The following is a 25,461-nucleotide window of genomic DNA, read 5'->3' as shown; positions in this document are numbered from 1 at the left end:
CTTAATGAGTATGAGAGTCTTAAGGTGATGCATAATGACACCGACTGGTCTGGTGGCAGACAATGCAAGACAAATGTTATTTACTATGAAGAGGGGTCACTGTCAAATGTCCAGAAAATTATGTTCCAAGAAGAGGCAGGAATCATATTACTTCCTCCAACATATGGCTCACAAACAGACCAGGAGAAGAAAATCAGAAATTAGAACTCATACACAGGTTTATCGGCATTTGTCCTTCTTACACACCATACATAAATGGTACGGGGAGGGAGGAAAATTATAGTGGTACCAAAACATTCTCCATCACATGGCATAAGGTGGCTTGTGGTATACAGATGAAGGTAGACTAAAAAAAATTCCAAATTAGAAACAGACAAGAGAGGCAAAGTACAATCTTCACCACATCCATATGATCATTGTAAAATTTCACTGCTGTTTTACGACATTAAGGGCACTATTAAGCCATTTAGTACCAACATTTCATACTAAGTCAGAAAGTAGATCTTAAACTTTGGTAAGTCATAAAATTTAATGATTTGGAAACAGCTGCACTGTTCTGAAGACAAATTGCTTGTTGCTTTGGCTAAGCTTTATATTTAGGGCAAAAAAAGAACTTGAACCACAGTCTGCACTGAAAGAAAATTAGCAAGAAATCACCGTGATGACCAGTATTGCAGAGAATCTGAAACAGCTGCCTAGTCAGAAGGAGGAGCAGGGAGAGTCCCTTTGAGACTAATTCCTCTTACTGAGAGAGATGCCAGTTATGGTGATTCTGATGACAATGTGCTATTCTAGAACATGATAAATGGACTCAAGGACGATACACGAACAAAATTTCTACTACATGGCATGGGAAGTGGTAACAGGTGCTTCAACTTTAACAACTTCTGTAATAATTCAACTGAATACTGTAAGGAAAAGAGGCAGAATCTGAAGTGACAATAAATATTAACAAAGAGCATTGAAATTTAAACTTAAAAACATCCAACAAGGTAACAAAGAATTGTAAAAGTCAACTTTATTATAGCAAGAGAGTTACAAAGCAAAGGGTACTCTCAATTGCACAAGACAAATGTGATTTTGGTAGGTCTTGGTAACAACTTTGTACTACCCCACAATCCCTGCCGAGAAAGTGATACCTACGAGGGTCCCAGAATGACAAGAAATGCCGAATAAATCAATCCTCTCCCTAAATGTTCATCATTCAAGTCAGATGGTTCTCAGAACTGACAATTGTAAGCTTCAGACAGGTGATTTAAAGGTTTACCCATCAATGAGACAAATGGTGTGACAGAGAATCCAGAAACTGCAGATTTGCCAGAGGCGAAAGAGAAATCTTTTGCCACTGTATGACGATAGAATACAGACAGTTTGGCTCAAATGGCTCTGAGCACTATGGGACTTAACATCTGTGGTCATCAGTCCCCTAGAACTTAGAACTACTTAAATCTAACTAACCTAAGGACATCACACACATCCATGCCCCAGGCAGGATTCGAACCTGCGACCGTAGCAGTCGCGCGGCTCCGGACTGAGCGCCTAGAACCGCTAGACCACCGCGGCCGGCAGACAAACAGTTTCTTTGGACTATTTATTAATATGGTCTGTTATCCTTTTAATAACAATAACATGAAATCTGGAACTTGCTAAATTGCTTCATTAATGAACCCACTATTAATCAGATCTGACATTCAGGGTATTGCACCACAATTATAAAAGAATGTAGTGAACAAAAACCAGTGCAGCCATGATTATCATCCAGAATAAAATTCTATAAACCTACAAAATGTGGTTTAACAAGACAGGAAAAATAGCTAAATTAAATACTAGAAAAAGAAGAGTCAGAAGCACGTCAAATTATATTCAGAAGCCAAACCTCAAATCAGATGATCCACCAACAGTTTTAGTAAGGAAGTTGGCCCATACGAAGAGTGCTTCATTTTGTTTTTCTTCTTTCCTTTCATAAAAAACACACACACTTACAGCAACAGGCAAATTTCTTTTGTTGGTCAAAAAGGTGATTATTTTAAAATTTTAGTTACTCCAGTCTATTCTCCTCTATGCATAAAGATAACACTAGACCAACTTTCATCAAACACAGTTTTCCCTTCAGGAATTCATGTGAAAGAGAGAGAAAGATTAAGATACTTGAACGAAGCATGCACCGAAAAGAGAATGGGTAACTTGTTGGAAATCAAAGGTCAATACATTAATGAATGCATTTTCCCCTGCTCCGATTTTTTCTTTCAAGCCATATGCTCTCAAAAATCTGATTCAGGGTTGTATTTCAGTAGTGCTGCATCTGTGTGACTAAAGTAGTTTTGTCTCTACCATCATTACATTTTTTACCATCAAACTGAAAGAACAGTACTTCAGTTTACACTTAGCTGGTACTCACTGCACCTATCATTAATATAAATGGACATTAAAAATTCCTTACTCTTCAATTTCTCGCAGCATATCTGGTAACCGGTCATCAGCATGTCCAGCTCTCACTTGCATGACTTCTTCCTTAAGTCGCAAATAAGCAGCTCTCTTCTCCTGCATCATTAGTTTAAGCTCTTCAATGCGCTCTGTTAAAACATACATCCATACAATGTGACAAGTGTCTGTTTTATACAATTTCAAACTATTATGAATAGTGATAAATATGTGAAACACATTATAATATGTACAACCAGTGCTCTTTTTAGGTTTGTAACAATTACAAATGAGTCTGAAATAACTGCATTCTGGAATACACAAGAGAAGGCAACCTAAATGTGATTCTTGAAGTCTTCCTGTAATACAGAGCATTCCATCTTCTTGTAAGTGTGCATCCAGGACATCATTACTTTCCTCATGTCGGAGCACATACAGCTTGTACACCTAAGTCAACATACTTGCACAATGCTTGCTTTACAGAAAACAAATGATGTAATGTAATCATATAATGACGTTCCTGATGCACACCCGAGAAACTGGTGGAATTCAAATAACCACAACACTTTTTTGTTAGGTGGGCCAAACTTACATGTTGTTGTCCCATGACTAACATCCATATTTTTAATCAAACTGTGAATATGTATATTATTTAATTATATTATTTAAATACAAAGCATATGAGAAATCTGAAATGACAACCTCATGTGGAAAATCACTTTAGTTGGTGAAGTGGAGACCGTCTATGCTCGCATTAACCAACCAACTTTCACTGTCCAACATGACAGAGCAGGCAAAGTGAACTTAAGGCCAATAAGGTGACCTGAAGGCAAGTTTAGCGTACTGAACACTTTCACAAGCCCTCTTGTTGAGGGACACAAGGAAAGACATGACATACTTTCTCTGTCAAGATACCCCACAGAAACAAAACTGCCTTATGTCCAGAATAGTGTTACCTATTTATTTTAATTACTACACAGTTTTCTTGGAAAATAAAGTAGGGCTTGGGCTGTAAAAGTTTGCCACCATTAGGTATAGATTTTGCATGTTGTTGTTTTCCATGAAGACTGGTTGATGCAGCTCTCCACAACAGTGTATTCTAAGAAAGTCTCTTCATCTCTAGACAACTACAACAACCTGCATCCACCTTAACTTGCTGGCTGTAGTCAGGTCTGCTTTCCTCTACAATTTTAACCCCCCCCCCCCCCCCCCCCATTTCCCTCAATTACCAAATTAATTATTCATTGATTTCTCATGACGTGCGCTAACAACTTAGACCTTCTTTTAGTCAAATTATGCCGAAAAGCTAATTTCTCTCCAGTCTGGTTAAGTACTTCATTAGTTAATCTATTTAAACATTTATTTTCAGTAGTTTTTTCTACTAGCATATTTCAAACACTTATTCTCCACCTGTCTATAGTGTTTATTATCCATGTTTTACTCCCACATAAGGCTACAATCCAGACAAATACTTTCAATAAGGATTACCTAATATTTAAATTTATAATTTATTAACAAACTGTTCTTTTTCAGGAATTCTTTTCCTGCTACTGGCAGTCTGCATTTTATATACTCTTTACTTCAGCCATCATCAGTTACTTTGCTGCCCAAACAACAAAACGCACAAACTAGTTCTAATGTCTCATTTCCTAATTTAATTTCCTTAGCATCACTTGATTTCAGTATTTTGGTTTTATTTTTGCTGATGTTCAACTTATAACCTCTTTTCAAGACACTGTCCATCCCGTTCAACTAATCTGTGTGTCTGTCTCTGACAGAACAAGAGTGTCATTGGCAAACCTCTGTGTTTATTTCTTCTCCCTAAACTATAATTCCCCCTGGTTTTCTTTAATGCTTGCTCTATGTACAGACTGAATAATACTGAGGATAGGTTGCAGCCCTTCCGCACATCCTTCTCAAACTAGCCCCTCCATTTCATGTCTGTTGACTGTTGTTAACTGCAGTCTGGTACAGATTTTTTTACATGTTTTTCAGTGACAGAAGATAGACTAGAAAGGAATGTAAAATCAACAATGGCCTAAGAGGGCTACATAAACCTCATCCACTTTATTAAATGAAGCAAAATACAGTGCAAAAAAGGAATGTTAGCTCAATAAACACCCACATGTCCAACCACACACCAGCAGAATCAAGTGACATTCATTTCAGGTTATCACACTTCGCTGTCAATGCCGCGAGCCTTCCATCTTCAGATGGGGATAAGGGCTGAACAAAGCTGGGCCCTATCTATTGCTAACTTCACTGGTCACTGATGGGAAACTGTTTTTGCACTTGGATGCTTATAATAGCGGCTTGATAGCCAAGTGGCTAAGACAAAGGGCCAGGCTGATTACCCAGAAAAAATTGACAAATTAGGTGAAAAAAAAAATTGTTGGTCCTTAACGTAGAAGGTGAATCTTGTATCCTATTGTTAACTGAAACTACAAGCAGATTTTCTAAAAAATGGTAACTTAAATAGTACAATACCCATCAGTAACACTCAACTGGAAACCACGAAGAGTTCCACAAAGGAGAAAGTTGTAACACACAGAGAGCGTCCAAAAAACATTTCTGGTTGCAAAGAGGAAGCTCACCTGTCAGCTAGTCACTTTCCTCTAACACATTACTGGTCTCATCAAGAGAAACAGAGTTGTTCATAGGATGGTGCTAAACAAACATAATGCACAAGACAACAACAGCCTTACACTTCTGACAAGTCCATAAGCCTATCTCCAGTTTTCAATGTAGAATGTCACATAGCATGCAAATGGAGTCTTTCAAGAAATAAAGAACTTGATATAGAATACAAAGCATATAAGGATAACCATTCACTGTATAGAGGAGACATTTGACCAATAGATAAGGCAATTCAACTGAACACACACTAATATGTACAGGGTGTGTCGCAATCAATGGCATAAATGCATGTAGTTGGAAGTACACAATACCAGAAGCAAAAAAAAGTCTAGCAAACATGGTATCTAAATATATACCTTAGGAACTATGAGCAATTCTTCATCTTTGACACTATAAAACAAACCTCTTCTACTATAAGCTCTTTGCTTTCATTATTTTGGGAGGAGGTAGTATGGACCAAAACAAAACAAAACACAAAACAAAACAAAAAATCTAGTAAATGTGGGTTCTAAAATGCATACCTTAAGAGCTATGAGCACTTGTTTGATAGATGATGATTGTTTCACAGTATCAAAGATGAAGAAGTACTTATTATTGTTAAGGTATGCCTTTTATAATCCTAGTTTACTGGACTTTTTTTGCTTTTAGTATTGCGAACTTTCAGCTACATAAGTTTCCATCACTAATTACGATATATCTCATTATTTCATCCTGGATTTTCCATTGTCTGCATTCACCTGTACATATATATACGACATTTGTAGACACAAATACCTACGTTTGGTCCGCCTATATGAAATCATTCTTATGCAAGAACATCAGCTTTATGCTAGGAATGCTTGTGTAAAAGAGAAAGTCAAGTGATAAATGACAAGTAATACGGGTTAATGAAAATCAATACAAAGGCAGGGTTTCTACAAAAGTAATAGTACAATGTTGGTTGGTTGGTTGGTTTAAAGGCGGGAGAAGGGACCAAACTACGAGGTCATCGGTCCCTTGTACCCAATAAAACAATGCCACAAGTGTGAGAATAAAATGGACAAAACATATAACACAAAACAGAAAGAAAGGAAAAGCCACAAGAATAAAGGGAAGGCAACAAACACTATAAGGAACAAAAGAGGACAAGAAAACAACAGAGACGCTAAAAACAGAAGAGAGGAAACATGAAAGCAGATTACAATGGTTGGCCAACCACAAGAATAAAAAGGGAAAGCCAGCCACTCTGCAACACATTAAAACCTCCAACCTAAAAGCACTAGGATGGAGGACACAGAGGGACAAAGGTCCTGTGCTAAAACCTACATAGAAGTATAACACCCACTCTCACAGATGAAACATAAAACTAAAGCTGCTGTGAAGGCATTGTCACCCAATGCCAAAGGCAGGGTGCTGGGAAAGTTAAACGTATGCCGCAGAGCTGCTAAAAGTGGGCAGTCCAGCATGAGGCGGACGACTGTTATTTGGGAGCCACAGCGACGGAGTAGGTAACCATGCGTTAGCCACGTATGGCCAATGCAGAGCTGGCAGAGGACAACTGATTCCCTGTGAGAGGCCTGCATGGAAGACTTCCACACATTCACAGTCTCCTTAATGACACGCAGTTTGCTGTGCGGGCTGTTATGCCATTCCCTCTCCCAAAGCTGGAAAACCCTGCAGTGTAAGACAGAATGCAGTCAGCTTTGGAGATGCCTATCTCCAGAAGCAGTTTCCGTGTCGCCTGTTTGGCCAGCCTGTCGGCAAGTTCGTTGCCGGGGATTTCGATGTGTCTGGGGTCGGCACAAACAGCACGGAACGGCAAAACTGTTCCAGGGCATAGATGGACTCCTGAATCGACGCTACCAGAGGGTGGTGAGGGTAGCACTGGTCCATAGCTTGTAGGTTGCTCAATGAATCGGTATACTAGAGAAACGACTCACCAGGGCATGAGGGGACGTACTCAAGAGCACGAGATACGGCCACCAGCTCTGCAGTGAAAACACTGCAGCCAACTGGCAAGGAGTGCTGCTCAATACGTCCTCCACGAACATATGCAAAGTCTACGTGACCATAAGCCATTGAGCCGTTGGTGTAAACTGCTTCAGAGCCCCGGAACACATTAAGAAAGTGACAGCGGAGAGCGCCGGGGTTAGCGGAGTCCTTAGGGCCACGCAAAAGGTCCAGACGAAGCTGCGGCCGAGGCGTACACCATGGAGGTGTACATGGACAAACTGCAAATAGAGGTAAAGGGAAGGACTCCAGTTCAGAGAGAAGGGACCACATGCAAACCACAATTGTTAGCCCAGATCTAGGCTGCCGATGTCGGAGATGGACTGCCACAGGCGGGAAAAGGAGACGGTAATTCGGATGCTCAGGGGAACTATGAATGTGTGCTTCGTAACTGGTGAGCAGTTGCACACATCTGATCTGCAGAGGAGGGACACCAGCCTTAACCAGTACGCTGGTGACCTAACTCGTCCTAAAAGCTCCCGTCGCTAATCAAACTCCACAGTGGTGCATGGGGTCGCGTAAATGCAATGCTGAATGTGCTGCTGAACCATAAATCACACTCCCATAGTCAAATTGGGATTGGACAAGGGCTCTGTAGAGCTGCAGCAGTGTACAGCGATCTACACCCCAATTGGTGGTGTTCAAGCAACGGAGGACATTGAGGTGCTGCCAGCACTTCTGCTTACTCCGACAAAGGTGAGGGAGATAAGTCAATCGAGTGTCAAAAACCAGTCCTAGGAACTGATATGTCTCCAATACAGTGAGTGGACTGTTATTAAGGTAAAGTGCGTGTTCCGGACGAACGGTACGGCGCCAAGAGAAGTGCATGACATACGACTTGGCGGCTGAAAACTGGAAGCCGTGGACTAGAGCCCATGACTGCGCCTTGTGGATGGCTCCCTGGAGGCGCTGCTCAGCAACAACAGTACTGGAGCCTCAGTATGAAATGCAGAAGCTGTCTGCATACAGAAAAGGTGAGACAGAGGGCCCGACAGCTGCTGCTAGACCGTTAATGGCCACTAAAAATAGAGAGACACTCAATACAGAGCACTGCAGGACTCCGTTCTCCTGGATATGGATGAAACTATGGGAGTCACCAACTTGGACACGGAAAGTATGGAGCAACAGGAAGTTTTGGATAAAAATCTGGAGTGATCCCTGGAGACCCCACTCATATAATGTGGCAAGGATATGATGTCACCAAGTCATGTCGTATGTTTTACGTAAGTCGAAAAAGATGGCAATCAGGTGTTACTGTCTGGAAAAGGCTGTTCAGATGGCAGACTTGAGGGAAACAAGCTTATCAGTGGTAGAGTGACCCTGGCAGAAGCCGCCCTGACATGGAGCCAGCAAGCCATGTGACTCCAGGACCCAACCACCGACATACCATACATTCCAGCAGCTTACAAAGAACGTTGGTGACGTTGATGGGCCGATAGTTATCCACATCAAGCGGGTTTTTACCGGGATTGAGCACCAGAATGATGGTGCTCTCCCGCCATTGCGATGGAAAGACGCCTTCACAACAGAGCCAGTTGAAGATGACGAGAAGATGTTGCTTGTAGTCAGATGAAAGATGTTTAATCATCTGGCTGTGGATGCAATCAGGCCCAGGAGCTATGTTGGGGCAATGTGCAAGGGCACTGAGGAGCTCCCACTCTGTAAATGGGGCATTATAGGATTCACTGCAGAGTGTAGTGAATGAGAGGACATTCCCTTCCAGCCGCCATTTGAATGTGCGAAAGGCTGGGGGGTAATTCTCCAATGCAAAGGCTCAAGCAAAGTGCTCGGCAGTCGCGTTTGCATCGGTACATAACTCGCCATTTCTGGTAACACCGGGGACAGCTGTTGGGGGCTGGTACAAGAAAAGACGTTTGATCTTTGCCCAGACTTGGAAAGGTGACGTGTGGCACCAAATGGTGGAGATGTATCTCTCCCAAAGCTCCTTCTTCCATTGTTTGATAAGGTATCGAACGTGGTTACGGAGCCGTTTAAAGGCTATGAGGTGCTCCAGGGAAGAGTGCCGCTTATGCCACTGTAGAGTTCGCCGATGTTCCTTAATTGCTTCAGCGACTACCAGCGACCAAGGGACTGCCTTACGCCTCAGGCACCCTAAAGAGCGAAGGATCGCGTTATCTGCCGCAGAAACCATTGCGCTAGTCACCTGCTCAACCATCACATTGATGTTAGCGTGTTGGGGAGATTCAGCGATGACAGCAGAGGTGAAGTTCCCCAGTCCATCTAGTTCAAAGCCCATTTGGGAAGGCGTCCATGTACCTGACGCTGGGGCAGTGACAGGAAGATGAGGAAGTGGTCACTACCACACAGGTCGTCATGTACTCTCCAGTGGATAGATGGGAGAAGCCAATAAGCATGGTACCACCCCACAAGGGGTTTTGGGCATTAAAATCTCCTGGAAGTAGGAAAGGTTTAGGGAGTTGATCAATCAGTGCAGATAATACATTCAGGGGTACTGCACCATCTGGAGGAAGATATACATTGCAGGCAGCTATTTCCTGCATCGTCCTTATTCTGACAGCCACAGCTTCAAGAGTGGTTTGAAGGTTCACTACAGACCGAGTTTACGACATAAACGCAAACTCCACCTGACACTCGATTATAGTCGCTACGGTTTCTCTAATATCCCTTATAGCCACGGAGGGCAGGGTTCCGCATTGTTTGGAACCAGGTTTCCTGGAGGGCAATGCAGACAGCAGGTGCAAAGATTAGCAGTTGCCATAGCTCAGCCAGGTGGTGGAAAAAAACTGCTGCAATTCCACTGGAGGATGACATCGTGAGACTGGGAAGGCATGGAACATTCAATGAGACAGTTTACGCCTGCTGCCACCAATTTATTGCCTGAGGAGTCTATATCCATTGTGTCTGCGGGTCTGGCGAGATTTAGGTCCTCAGCGGACGCCAAAATCTCCACACCATCCTCAGTCGCAGAGCTTGTAGGTAGCGGTGGTGTGGGTGCCACTGCGATTTCCTTGATCTTAGGAGTTTTCTTTTTGGATTTCTCTCACTGCTCCTTGGGTTTACCTGTCTGGGAGGACTACACTGGCTCAGTCTCCGGGACTGAGAATGAACGTGAAGCCCTATGACCAGCTGCTTTTGGGCTCTTCAGCCACTGGCAAGCATCGTCTTTCCCACTAGAAGAAACCTGGGAAGGGAGTGACCCAAGGGACCCCTTCCTAGTGAGAGAAGCCGAGGAAGACTTACGCTTCTCTGCCTTAGAAGTGGGGATGGACGTCTCCGATGGTTGGGAGGGGGGGGGGGGGGGGGGGGTGTTTCCCGAAGTAGGTGGCGCAGAAGCAACAGGGAGGGAAATGCCGCCCCCACCCACCATCAAGGGGGCAGGTGTAGGTGTAGTCTTCTGGCTCAAAGAGGTGACCGGGGTTGGGGGAGCTAATGGTGCCAGAACTGTTGTAGCGGTGGCGTAAGATGATGTCATATACACACTGTGCAGGCGTTCAAATTTTCTCTTAGCCTCAGTGTAGGTCGGTCTGTCAAGGGTCTTGTACTCCATGATTTTCCTTTCTTTCTGGAGAATCCTGCAGTCAGGTGAGCAAGGCGAACCGTGCTCTCCACAGTTGACATAAACGGAAGGCGGGTCACATGGAGTACTGGGATGAGATGGGCATCCGCAATCTTGGCATGTGACGCTGGAAGTACAGCGGGAAGACATATGGCCCAATTTCCACCACTTAAAGTACCACATCAGGGGAGGAATATAGGGCTTTACATCACACCGGTAGACCATCACCTTGACCTTCTCAGGCAATGTAACACCCTCAAAGTCCAATATGAGGGCATTGATGGCAACCTGATTATCCTTCGGACCCCGGTGGACATGCCAGACGAAATGTACACCTCGCCGCTCTAAACTGGCGTGCAACTCATCATCGGACTGCAAGAGATCTCTGCGAAATATGACACCCTGGACCTATTTAAGCTCTTATGGGATGTGATGGTTACAGAAGCATCCACAAGTGAGAAACTCCCGTGACTGGGCAGAGGATGCTGTTTTGATCAAGATTGGCCCAAATCTCACTTTGGAGAAGCCCTCCACCTCCCCAAACTTGTCAGCTAAATGCTCAACTGAGGCTTCATCGTCATGAAAGATTCCCCATCGGCTCTCGAACATACAAGGTACTGGGGCGAATAATATCCGCTGCCATCCTTAGGCTGACGTTCCTCCCATGGTGTGGCCAGGGAGGGGAACGATTTGGGGTCGTACATCTGTGTGTTTAATTGAGCTCATGAACACTTAGAGACTGTTGGTGTTTCACCACCAGCAAGAGATGATGGACTACACTTCATTGCATGTCATCTACCCTGATGCAACCCACTTCTACTAGGGGCGCTCCCCACAGGCACCACCCAGCTGCAGCAAAGGCCACCTGGCAGGATGGCCATTGCCAAGAATCACAATGCCCCAGGGGGATGGGCATCTACCCCTTGGCATACGTGGGGAGTTAACGGCGCAGGCATCAGCAGAGGCTGTGTGGTCAGGGGACTACAACCAACAGGGTACATGGCGGCCCTACCACAACGGACTGGCTACCGTGCTGGATATCAGGTGCAAAGAAGTCCATATTCATCGTTGATGTAGAAATCGCCACTGCATAGTGCATGGTGGAAAATGCACCCAGGAAGGTGTCCTCGCCCAAGAGATGGAGAATTGGCAGGACTGCAATGTGACGATGAGCATGTGGGCTACAGATCTCAATGCACGATGGACACGATGCACCTTGTAAGGCGCCCTTCCCCAATTGGCTCGCTCTTCAGGAAAATTTTGAAGAATGGAGGTCAGACCCTACAGGGAACCATCACATAAAAACCAAAATGTGTGAAACTCCTTTTAGTCACCTCTTACAACAGGCAGGAATACCTCAGGCCTATTCTAACCCCTGGACCCACAGGGTGGGAATAGTACATCTGAACCATATTGTATCAAATTTACTATGAAAGTAGTAGACACATAAGTTACAAACAATCATGATGGAATTAGTTAATTTCTTTTGCAACACGACTAACAAAATTAGGCATTTGCATTTCCTGGATGGAGACTGGTGTAAATGCGTTCACTGTCATAGTACGTTATTGAATTGTTAATGCTCTATCCAGCCCCCGTTATTCCTAATTACCAGAAAAATTCTCTTCAGCACTGATTTTGTTAGGGTTTTTAGTTCTTTCAGTGAAATTGTCACCCAGTCTTCTACTATCACACTTTTCAGCTCACGTGCAGCCTCATACTGCCTTCCACTGTGATAAACATGACTTGCAAGTATTCCCAATGGTTTTTCACAGGGTTCATATCCAAACTACATGCAGGCCATGGGAAGAAATTTGTATCTTTATCTTCAAACCACTTTTGGTTGTAGCAGAAACATGCACAAATGCATTATCTTTTTGAAAAATTATAATTTCGTTCCCTCGGTCCTCATACATTGTAATAAATTCTGTCTCTAGCATCACAGTGTACATGTTAGAACTCATTCTAGTGTTCAGCCAAGCAATGCATTATTTACCTTTAATGAAGAAGGCTGCCCAAAACTTAACACTCCTACCACCAACATTTCTCCTCATTCTTACCTGCTGCACTGTTCTCATATCATGCCAATAATACTGCAATCCATGCAGCCAATCTAAATTAAGCTGCTTCTCATCACTTTACATCACCTTATCCCATTCTGAAGTCCATGATGTATGTTTTCCAGCACACTCTGATCTAGCATATTTTTGCTACGGTGTTACAGCAAGCTACTGCAGTAGTTTCATGAATGTAAGATGTTTGTCATTCGACAAAATTTGTCATATACACCTGACAGTTTCTGACAACCATAAATCAGTAACAAATTGAGAAGAATAACAGTTTGTGGGGCTCTTGCTTTAGGCAAAAGGGACCGTTCTGATGCCTCAACTAATTTTCTACTTAATCTGTATCTTACATTCGGTCTATACCACACGTCTTGTCTAACCAAATTATCAATTATTCTACTTGAACAGTTCAACTTCTTAGCAATATGGAGATTAGGGAATCCCATTTCCTTGTATATGCTGATTTTTGCTTTTTCATCTCAAGCTGTTTTCCACATGGCACTTTTACAACCATGGTTTATGTGCATTACACACACTGTCACTAATGGTACCTGTTTCCTATCAGCAGTAGAGGCACATATGCACACATTAAACCACACAAAGCCAACTGCCTTTATATATATTGAGTTCCACCTTCTACCACTTTAATCTTTCATATCTTGTCATACACTGTATTAAAGACATGAAATGTGATGCCATTTCACTGCATTTGTCAGTATACTGGACCTCATACTATTGTGTATACACTGTGCACAACTATTCCTGGCAACACTCAATTTTCCTACAAATATCCATGCATTTATACCGATTTTTTGCATTGTTTTCCTTGCACACATAAGCATGCTCAAATGTCACCAACAAACGTTCCAGTTCCAAAGAATAACACATGAGTGGGCACAGCAGTTGATTTTTTTGGTGAATGAAAGAGTGTAAAAACAGACACATTACATGAAATTGATTCACAAATCTTCTACTTGGCTAAAATGTACTACAGTGCTACAAAAATATTAATTTTCTATTTTTCTTACCATTAGTCAGTTTCCTCACAATACTCTCCCCAGGTGTTTCTACGTGGACTTCTCCTTTTTCACTGCGCTTTTTCCTTTTGGGTGTTTCGACATTCTCCAGCAACATTGAATACTGAACAGCACAGTTCTTCTGAGAGAACCAATCAGGAGGTCTGTTCGGCTCACCAAACATACGCAGTGAACGGCTAACAGACATCCTGACGTTGCAAAAACACAATAGCATCATTACAGAGAAATGTGGTGTCATCAAACATTCATTCAGTGAAAAAAATTTATGTCTGCAACATTTAATATTTCTTATTTCCAAATCAACTGTTCAGGCTAACAAAAGTTTCAACACTCAAAGACATGTGATTTCAAAGTTTACCAGATTCTTATACATTAGTATAACACCGACATGCTTCTGCACACTACTTAAGCTCTAAAGTAAGGGAAGTGATGAAATAACTGATCACCAAAACAGTTTTTCTGTGGTCTATTACCTTGTGGTGTCACCGCCAGACACCACACTTGCTAGGTGGTAGCCTTTAAATCTGCCGCGGTCCGGTAGTATACGTCGGACCCGCGTGTCGCCACTATCAGTGATTGCAGACCGAGCGCCGCCACACGGCAGGTCTACAGAGACGTCCTAGCACTCGCCCCAGGTGTACAGCCGACTTTGCTAGGGATGGTTCACTGACAAATTACGCTCTCATTTGCCGAGACTATAGTTAGCATAGTCTTCAGCTACGTCATTTGCTACGACCTAGCAAGGCGCCATTATCAATTGCTATTTATCTTGTGAAGCATGTACCGTCAGACCAATGTTCACCAATTATGGATTAAAGTTAAGTATTCCATCAGCTACATACTTTTCTTGCTATTATAACTCCTTTAACTGTTCCAGACCTCACGCCAGCCTGCGTGAGCTTAAACGCGTGCCTTTCAGCTTCCTCTCATAGTGACTTTTCTGTCTTGCCAAGTCACAACATAACTTTTTCAACTTGTCTTCAAACAGCAAGTAATTTATAGGCACTGCATTGCACTGAACAGGTATTTGAATGTTGTGCAGGGGCAGTTGAATTTAGTGAAACTAAACTTCTAATTGTTGTTGTTGTTGTTTACAGATCCCCTAACTTTGACTTCAGAGAGAGGGTTCTTGGTTCACTTTACAGGAAGTACCGAAAGTTAGTTATATGTAGTGACTTCAATATTAATTTTGTATGCAACTGCGCAAGAAAAAGGATGTTGGAAGATCTCCTAAACTCATATGATCAGATGCACACTTTCTCTCTCTCTCTCTCTCTCTCTCTCTCTCTCTCTCTCTCTCTTTTGGAAGGGCAAGTTCCCATCTCCGGAGTTCTGATAGGATGGTGTCAGTGGGAAGTGTCCAGATAACCCGGACGGTGTAACACTGTGCCAAAATGTGCTGGCAGTGCACCAAGGCATGTTTAGCCACAGGGTGATCCTCATTACCAACAAACACTGTCTGCCTGTGTCCGTTCATGCGAATGGACAGTTTGTTGCTGGTCATTCCCACATAGAAGGCTTCACAGTGTAGGCATGTCAGTTGGTAAATCATGTCGGTGCTTTCAAACGTGGTTCTGCCTTTGATCGTGTACACCTTCCGGGTTACCGGACTGGAGTAGGTGGTGGTGGGAGCGTGCATGGGACAGGTCTTACACCGGGGGTGGTTACAAGGGTAGGAGCCAGAGGGTAGGGAAGGTGGTTTGGGGATTTCATAGGGATGAACCAAGAGGTTAACGAAGGTTAGGTGGACGGCGGAAAGACACTCTTGGTAGAGTGGGGAGGATTTCATGAAGGATGGATCTCATTTCAGGGCAGGATTTGAGGAAGTCGTATCCCTGCTGGAGAGCTACATTCAGAGTGTGATCCAGTCCTGGAAAGTATCCTGTCACAAGTGGGGCACTTTTGGGGTTGTTCTGTGGGAGGTTCTGGGTTTGAGGGGATGAGGAAGTGGCTCTAGCTATTTGCTTCTGTACCAGGTCGGGAGGGTAGTTGTGGGATGCGAAAGCTGTTTTCAGTTTGTTGGTGTAATGGTTTAGGGATTCAGGAGTGGAGCAGATTCGTTTGCCACGAAGACCTAAGCTGTAGGGAAGGGACCGTTTGATATGGAATGGGTGGCAGCTGTCATAATGGAGGTACTGTTGCTTGTTAGTGGGTTTGATGTGGATGGATGTGTGAAGCTGGCCATTGAACAGATGGAGGTCAACGCTGAGGAAAGTGGCATGGAATTTGGAGTAGGACCAGGTGAATCTGATGGAACCAAAGGAGTTGAGGTTGGAGAGGAAATTCTGGAGTTCTTCTTCACTGTGAGTCCAGATCATGAAGATGTCATCAATAAATCTGTACCAAACTTTGGGTTGGCAGGCCTGGGTAACCAAGAAGGCTTCCTCTAAGCGACCCATGAATAGGTTGGCGTACGAAGGGGCCATCCTGGTACCCATGGCTGTTCCCTGTAATTGTTGGTATGTCTGGCCTTCAAAAGTGAAGAAGTTGTGGGTCAGGATGAAGCTGGCTAAGGTAATGAGGAAAGAGGTTTTAGGTAGGGTGGCAGGTGATAGGCGTGAAAGGAAGTGCTCCATCGCAGCAAGGCCCTGGACGTGCGGGATATTTGCGTATAAGGAAGGGGCATCGATGGTTACAAGGATGGTTTCCGGGGGTAACAGATTGGGTAAGGATTCCAGGTGTTCAAGAAAGTGGTTGGTGTCTTTGATGAAGGATGGGAGACTGGATGTAATGGGTTGGAGGTGTTGATCTACGTAGGCAGGGATATGTTCTGTGTGGGCTTGGTAACCAGCTACAATGGGCTGGCCGGGATGTTTGGGTCTGTGAATTTTAGGAAGTAAGTAGAAGGTAATGGTGCGAGGTGTCAGTGGGGTCAGGAGGTTGATGGAGTCAGGTGAAAGGTTTTGTAGGGGGCCCAAGGTTCTGAGGATTCCTTGAAGCTCCGCCTGGACATCAGGAATGGGATTACCTTGGCAAACTTTGTATGTAGTGTATATTCTCTCTTCCCATTACCCACCAGGCCTCAACCTCCGCTAAATTCAAGTTGGCACCGCATGTACCTCACCTGTCATTCAACAACATCTTTGCCTCTGTACTTCCGCCTCGACTGACATCTCTGCCCAACCTCTTTGCATTTACACATGTCTGCTTGTGTCTGCATATGTGCCGATGGATATGTGTGTGTGTGTGTGTGTGTGTGTGTGTGTGTGTGTGTGTGTGTGTGTAAATGAAATAAAAAAAAATAGGAAAACTAGTGAAACTAATCTGTGACAAAGTATCTTCAAACTACAATCTAGGCGACAAACATCTCAAAATCTATATGATGCAGTCGTGGTCAAAATTAAATATTTTTGTTTCAAAGATAAAATAATAAAGGTAAATTTAGTAACCCTGTTGGATGGGCAGATGTATGATACAAATGTATTGATATCTGTAACATCACATCTGGCAAGTGTGACAATGGCAGAAAGACAACCACTATTGCAAGCCAGTCATGTGAGCCCTCACAGTGAATAAAAGGTCATCCATTGATCACCTTTACCTCAGTTTTGGTGTTACCAATTGTTGCTACAAGTGGAGTCCACAGCTCCAATTGTATATCGTGTGTATGGTGCAACGGATCCTGAACTTGCTGTTTCAACTACACCTTGCTAGTATAGAATTTTACTTATGAAATATGTCTTAACTAGCTGGAAACAACATCTTCTCTGTAGCAATTCAGAGAGTAATGTGTTATTTGCTTATTTATGTTGATATATGATCTCGGCATATTCCAATGATAAAATGTACACAGGTGTTCATCTGAGTAGTGGCATCATCTTGCTGCCACATTTCAATGGGTTTCGTACCAGTCATCTTCAGGCAAATTGAAATGTTGCCACAAGACAGCGCCACCACTTGGCTGCTCAACCGAAAAGATTTTATCATTAATAAATGTTGCACACACAGTTACAAATTTGAATACCAGCAATCCAGTGGAAAGTTACATAATCTAAAACTTTGAGGACTATCAAGCACACAGGATTATACTGGTGGCTAAAGGGCACATATGACTTGTCAAAAATCTGTATAATCACAGTGCTCCTGTACTTTAAAGGAAAGCAATCCTTTTTTCACTTGCGTCATCAAGGCAAGAAATTCCAATCTAAAGAAAAATAATTCAGAATTTGTATTTAAAAATACCTTCTGAATATGGACTTGTTGGTTCAGAAGTTAAGTCACATTAATCTAAAACTACAAAAAGAACTGATTTCTTTGTTTATAAATGACACTGTCAAAAAAATTATCTGCAGGATTCTGGAAATATATGGTGATATATCCTTTCGTACTGAATCTCTGCGGATGATTATCTTTGTAGTAATGAAATGAAACTGAAAAACCACAATTTTGTGGCAGTGAAAATACATTAAGTGAATAACGGAGAAAAGAAGTAGAGGTGATGCTTAAAATACCCCAGTATCTCTGTCCAGGGCCAAGCAGCCATCTAGGCAATATTCTTTTGGCACTGCTCTCAAATCTACATCTACATGATGAAGGGAAACTGGCATATTTCATATTTCTAGATTTCTGAAAAACATCTGACATGGTGCACCACTGCAGGCTGTTAGCAAAGGACTGAGCATAGGGAACACATTCCCAGAAAGTGAATGGCTAAAATGCTCCCTAAGTAGTAGAATACAGAATGCCGTCCTCGACAGTTTGTGTTCATCACTGTCTAAGATACCATCAGAATTGCCCCAGGGAAATGTGATATGACCACTCTTGTTGTCTATATAAAAAAAGTGATCTGACAAATAGGGTGACCAGCAATCTTTAAATGTTTGCTATAGTATACGCAGAAGTCCCCCCCCCCCCCCCCCCCCTCCAATGAACCATGGACCTTGCCGTTGGTGGGGAGGCTTGCGTGCCTCAGCGATACAGATAGTCGTACCGTAGGTACAACCACAACGGAGGGGTATCTGTTGAGAGGCCAGACAAACGTGTGGTTCCTGAAGAGGGGCAGCAGCCTTTTCAGTAGTTGCAAGGGCAACAGTCTGGATGATTGACTGATCTGGTCCTGTAACAATAACCAAAACGGCCCCGCTGTGCTGGTACTGCGAACAGCTGAAAGCAAGGGGAAACTACGGCCATAGTTTTTCCCAAGGGCATGCAGCTTTACTGTATGATTATATGATGATGGCGTCCTCTTGGGTAAAATATACCGAAGGTAAAATAGTCCCCCATTCGGATCTCCGGGCGGGGAGTACTCAAGAGGATGTTGTTATCAGGAGAAAGAAAACTGGCGTTCTACAGGTCGGAACGTGGAATGTCAGATCCCTTAATTGGGCAGGTAGGTTAGAAAATTTAAAAAGGGAAATGGATAGGTTGAAGTTAGATATAGTGGGAATTAGTGAAGTTCAGTGGCAGGAGGAACAAGACTTCTGGTCAGGTGACCACAGGGTTATAAACACAAAGTCAAATAGGGGTAATGAAGGAGTAGGTTTAATAATGAATAAAAAAATAGGAATGCGGGTAAGCTACTACAAACAGCATAGTGAACGCATTATTGTGGCCAAGATAGATACGAAGCCCACACCTGCTACAGTAGTACAAGTTTATATGCCAACTAGCTCTGCAGATGACGAAGAAATTGAAGAAATGTATGATGAAATGAAAGAAATTATTCAGATAGTGATGGGAGACGAAAATTTAATAGTCATGGGTGACTGGAATTCGAGTGTAGGAAAAGGGAGAGGAGGAAACGTAGCAGGTGAATGTGGACTGGGGCTAAGAAATGAAAGAGGAAGCCGCCTGGTAGAATTTTGCACAGAGCACAACTTAATCATAGCTAACACGTGATTTAAGAATCATGATAGAAGGTTGTATACATGGAAGAACCCTGGAGATACTAAAAGGTATCAGATAGATTATATAATGGTAAGACAGAGATTTAGGAACCAGGTTTTAAATTGTAAGACATTTCCAGGGGCAGATGTGGACTCTGACCACAATCTATTGGTTATGAACTGTAGATTAAAACTGAAGAAACTGCAAAAAGGTGTGAATTTAAGGAGATGGGACCTGGATAAATTGAAAGAACCAGAGGTTGTACAGAGTTTCAGGGAGAGCATAATGGAACAATTGACAGGAATGGGGGAAAGAAATACAGTAGAAGAAGAATGGGTAGCTTTGAGGGATGAAGTAGTGAAGGCAGCAGAGGACCAAGTAGGTAAAAAGACGAGGGCTAGTAGAAATCCTTGGGTAACAGAAGAAATATTGAATTTAATTGATGAAAGGAGAAAATATAAAAATGCAGTAAATGAAGCAGGCAAAAAGGAATACAAACGTCTCAAAAATGAGATCGACAGGAAGTGCAAAATGGCAAAGCAGGGATGGCTAGAGGACAAATGTAAGGATGTAGAGGCTTATCTCACTAGGGGTAAGATAGATACTGCCTACAGGAAAATTAAAGAGACCTTTGGAGATAAGAGAACCACTTGTATGAACATCAAGAGGTCAGATGGAAACCCAGTTCTAAGCAAAGAAGGGAAAGCAGAAAGGTGGAAGGAGTATATAGAGGGTCTATACAAGGGCGATGTACTTGAGGACAATATTATGGAAATCAAAGAGGATGTAGGTGAAGATGAAATGGGAGATACGATACTGCGTGAAGAGTTTGACAGAGCACTGAAAGACCTGAGTCGAAACAAGGCCCCTGGAGTAGACAACATTCCATTGGAACTACTGACGGCCTTGGGAGAGCCAGTCATGACAAAACTCTACCATCTGGTGAGCAAGATGTATGAAACAGCGAAATACCCTCAGACTTCAAGAAGAATATAATAATTCCGATCCCAAAGAAAGCAGGTGTTGACAGAGGTGAAAATTACCGAAAATCAGTTTAATAAGCCACAGCTGCAAAATACTAACACGAGTTCTTTACAGACGAATGGAAAAACTAGTAGAAGCCGACCTCGGGGAAGATCAGTTTGGATTCCGTAGAAATACTGGAACACTGAGGCAATACTGACCTTACGATTTATCTTAGAAGAAAGATTAAAGAAAGGCAAACCTATGTTTCTAGCATTTGTAGACTTAGAGAAAGCTTTTGACAATGTTGACTGGAATACTCTCTTTCAAATTCTAAAGATGGCAGGGGTAAAATACAGGGAGCGAAAGGCTATTTACAATTTGTACAGAAACCAGATGGCAGTTAGAAGAGTCGAGGGACATGAAAGGGAAGCAGTGGTTGGGAAGGGAGTAAGACAGGGTTGTAGCCTCTCCCCGATGTTATTCAATCTGTATATTGAGCAAGCAGTAAAGGAAACAAAAGAAAAATTCGGAGTAGGTATTAAAATCCATGGGGAACAAATAAAAACTTTGAGGTTCGCCGATGACATTGTAATTCTGTCAGAGACAGCAAAGGTCTTAAAAGAGCAGTTGAACGGAATGGATGGTGTCTTGAAAGGAGGATATAAGATGAACATCAACAAAAGCAAAACGAGGATAATGGAATGTAGTCGAATTAAGTCGGGTGATGTTGAGGGTATTAGATTAGGAAATGAGACACTTAAAGTAGTAAAGGAGTTTTGCTATTTGGGGAGCAAAATAACTGATGATGGTCGAAGTAGAGAGGATATAAAATGTAGACTGGCAATGGCAAGGAAAGCGTTTCTGAAGAAGAGAAATTTGTTAACATCGAGTATAGATTTAAGTGTCAGGAAGTCATTTCTGAAAGTATTTGTATGGAGTGTAGCCATGTATGGAAGTGAAACATGGACAGTAAATAGTTTGGACAAGAAGAGAATAGAAGCTTTCGAAATGTGGTGCTACAGAAGAATGCTGAAGATTAGATGGGTAGATCACATAACTAATGAGGAAGTATTGAATAGGATTGGGGAGAAGAGATGTTTGTGGCACAACTTGACCAGAAAAAGGGATCGGTTGGTAGGACATGTTCTGAGGCATCAAGGGATCACCAATTTAGTATTGGAGGGCAGCATGGAGGGTAAAAATCGTAGGGGGAGACCAAGAGATGAATACACTAAGCAGATTCAGAAGGATGTAGGTTGCAGTAGGTACTGGGAGATGAAGAAGCTTGCACAGGATAGAGTAGCATGGAGAGCTGCATCAAACCAGTCTCAGGACTGAAGACCACAACAACAAACAACGCAGAAGTTACCGTCACTGAGTGACAGGTGAAGGACACAAGATGACTGACAGAATTTGTGTTTGGTGTGCTGTAAGTACAGAAAAATGTAAATTATAGTTTAAAAAAAATCCTGTGATGTTTTAATACAATAATCCTGCAATTTTCAAATGCATATTATCAATATGCTGCCTGACACTGTCATATCGATTAAATCTCCACAGTTGACTACTGTAAGAAGGTTCCTGACAGTTACAGCGCACTGGACACAACAGCTTTGCTTGCCCGCAGCAGCTACGTATGTTGAGCTGCCGGGGCTCTGTAGACAGGTGTTGTTTTCTTGCTTGCAGCTATTTGCTGTTCGTAGTTTAAAGCTGGCAATAGTGCTGCCAGCTGTTTGGGATCAATTTACACCAACTCAGCTAATAAGGAAGACAAGTGGTCAACTTCAGTTTATTGAGAAGTGTAGCTCATTGATGAAGGAGACCACATATACAACACCAGTGTGACTCATTCTTGAGTATTGCTTCAGTAATGGGATCCCCACCATGTCGGATCAAAGGAATACATTGAATCAATTCAGAATGGAGCTGCCAGATTAATTAACATTATATTTGATCAGAATGTGAGTATTAGATGCTTTGTGAACTCAAGTGGGTATCACTAGAGGGAAAAATGGTGTTCTTTTCGTGACGCATCAGTTTGAACATTTATAGAGGACCAGCATTTGCATATCACTGCAGAACAATTGTACTGCCACCAAATATATGTTTTGCGTAAGTACTTGAAAACAAGATGAGAAAAATTAGGGTTGGACAGAGGCATACAGACAGTCATTTCTCCCCTCAGTCCATTTGTGAGTAGACCTGGAAAGGGAATGACTAATAGAGGGACAGGGTACCCTCTGCCACTCATGATATGATGGTAAGCTCTACAAGTCATATATAAGTGTTCAGTAGAGGTTTCTTAGCTAAATCTTCTTATGTCATTCTGACTTCTTTCATTTTATAGCAAGGATCATTTCTCCAAATGAAGCTGAAAGTCAACAAAATATTTTGGCATTCGGAGCAGAAACTTTGTGACCGAAATATCTTGCCTCAACAAAAGATGCCTCTAATTTAATGACTGCCAGCCCAATTTCCTACCTTATTTCATGATAATATGAAATGAGGTGCTCTCCTTTAAACTACCTGTGCTGGAAACCGGTCGCTCGAAAGAACCTCATCACAATGTCGAGTATGTTGCGCAATAGAAGCTACAGTTCATCCATTTCAAGGAATTTTCATACTGGGTTCACTTTTAACCCTTTTAATTGCCTGATGGGTCCAAAATGGTGGATCACTTATTAGTCCCTTGGCATATATGTCAAGATGGGTTGTTAGTCATCTCACATGGAAGACGTACTTTCATGTGCTCCATGATTTTCACTACTTTTAGTGAGATAAACTGGCATGACAGTGTTCATCTTTGCCATGATAGGGTAGAAGGCAACAAGAAATCCACAATCCATGAATTTCACAGTTTTACTGATGTACTTACAAGCTGACTTCTGGCTTCTACTTTTTTGTAAAAGTGAGATTATATGTGTCAGGTACAGTTAGTTTGAAAGATCTAGAGCCTAACATTTTAAATACAATTTTAAGAGCTATTCATGTTTCATATCCATTGTCTTTCTCTGATTGTATAAAAACTTGTGTGTACCATGATGTATCATGTATTTTCAAACTCTGAAAAAAAATAGTACTTGCTATATCATTAGTTGCAATCCACATTCATGTTTCATATCATTTTTGGCTACAGTACCCTCATTCTCTCTATTTTCAGAGTATATCTACACTAATACAGTTGTGTTTCAGAAAATTTTGAAAGTTTATGATTGTCGTGCATAACATATTTTGCAGGGTATGAGCTACAGCTGCACATTCTACAAATTTCAGCAGCAATATTTGTTTGGGAAAATCATTCCCCAAGCCAAAATGTGGTTACTTATGCAATCAGTGCAATATTTCCATTTTTTTTCCCACTCCATGAGTAATCTGTTCTAAGGAAACGTTCGGAAATTTAGATCATGACATTACAAAGTTGCTGCTGTTGTGTATATATAGTATACTCTGTACATATAATAACTGTCATACGGTGTTACAATTACTTTTATCTGTTGCTAGCAGCATATATTGTCTCCCTTTTCTGTCAATTTACATAAAATGTATCACAGCTGCAGATTCTGCATGGTGTCTGCTCTTTTGAACATGTCTGAAAGAACAGACACCATGCATTCACACAGTTCTAAGTAGTTTGAGGCAATCTGTAAATCTTATAACTGGTTTTTCTTTTGTTATAACAAAAATCACTTTGTTGGGTGTTAATCATTTAAGTTCTTACAGGGGACGTTCCGTCCTTAAAGTGTAACAGATCTCCATATTAAAAAGGAAAGCAGCAAACTTGTTGTAAAGTTATTTGTTTACTGTTCCGAAAAACATTGCACCAGCCATAATATAGCCCCACTGTGAATGCCAGTCTACAACTCAATGTGGGTAAGCTGCTGCTCACAAGTAGTTGGAAATCAATCCACCTACTGTCATGTTTGGGAGATACTGTGAATGAGTGTATTCAGAGAGCTACTGACACACCCATGCCAGAGATCTCTGAGGTTTCACAAGTACTATCATCTCCTGCAGATATTGACTCATTTCCATTAAGTACATGATCTAGCACTATTTGTCGGTATGACTGTGAGTGGTGCATTAGTGGCAGGTCTAACAATCCTATAAAGGTGTGGCAGGGGCCAGGAAGTGCACTTTTAAGTGCTGTCTCTCACAGAAACTGAGCCAGTGTGATACACTTCACTTATTGAGACATCTGCTACATGTCCTGCCAGAGGGAAGCAAGTGCCAAAGGACAAGGATCTGTTAATTGTCTGCAGTTCAAACACATGGCAGATAATGGTCTCCCTTACAGAAATGTCAGCAAGGGCTAGGCAGGATCACTTTGTGAAATCAGGGTGTATACTTGGAGATCTCATTTAACATGTTGAAGAGGCTGTTCCAACAGTCACTTAGGAAATAGGATGCAACAAACTGCAGAGGGTGTCAAGTTTTAACAAATTATGTCTGACTGCAAGGCTCCAAGATAATACTTGGACCATTCAAACGACTTGCACCCAAGGTCAACAAGCCCACTATTATTCTTGAAATACCATCAAAGGTCTCAATCGCTTCGCTGTCCCCAGTGCTGATCATTGCCCCTTTTATGAGTCAAGTGGAAGATTTCTAAGGTTCTGCCACACATAGGCTGTGACTTCCTAAGCTTGTGTCACATGATTGCAAACTGTATAGCCCCCAAAATGGGCAGGATTGCACTGCACATCAGAGGCTGCTACCCCAGCATCAGACTGTGTAGGGTGCATAAAAGAAGTGCTTTTTAAAATTTCTTTTATTTTTATTTTAGACTGGGCAACTCTACATTAAGTCAAGATAATGACAGCTTTAGAAGACCCCAAAGTATTAGTCAACAATCACACAAAGAAAGGACTTCCATAGATGAGACACTTAAAATGCTGATGAATAATTGCCAAAACCTTCACAACAAAATCCTTGAATTTGAACAACTCCTAAAAAGCAGTGGAGATCACATAACATTAGGTTC

At 42.3% G+C, this 25,461-nt stretch overlaps 1 protein-coding gene across 5 annotated transcripts in view; it reads right to left on the bottom strand.

Moving 5' to 3' along the window:
* Positions 1-25,461, bottom strand: part of LOC124788064 (bromodomain-containing protein 8) — a 264,061-nt gene that overhangs the window by 226,152 nt on the left and 12,448 nt on the right. For all 5 annotated transcript variants that reach the window (XM_047255155.1, XM_047255154.1, XM_047255157.1 and 2 more), the window contains exons 3-4: positions 13,680-13,876; positions 2,441-2,573 (exon numbers count right to left, since the gene is read on the bottom strand). In XM_047255155.1, coding sequence (XP_047111111.1) covers positions 2,441-2,573; positions 13,680-13,876 — 330 coding nt within the window. The remainder of the gene's footprint in view (positions 1-2,440; positions 2,574-13,679; positions 13,877-25,461) is intronic.

Source organism: Schistocerca piceifrons, chromosome 3 (genome assembly GCF_021461385.2).
Source record: "Schistocerca piceifrons isolate TAMUIC-IGC-003096 chromosome 3, iqSchPice1.1, whole genome shotgun sequence".
In the NCBI taxonomy this organism is placed as follows: domain Eukaryota; kingdom Metazoa; phylum Arthropoda; class Insecta; order Orthoptera; family Acrididae; genus Schistocerca; species Schistocerca piceifrons.
Note: the sequence above shows the minus strand (reverse complement) of the source record. Positions and strands in the feature narration are given on the sequence as shown.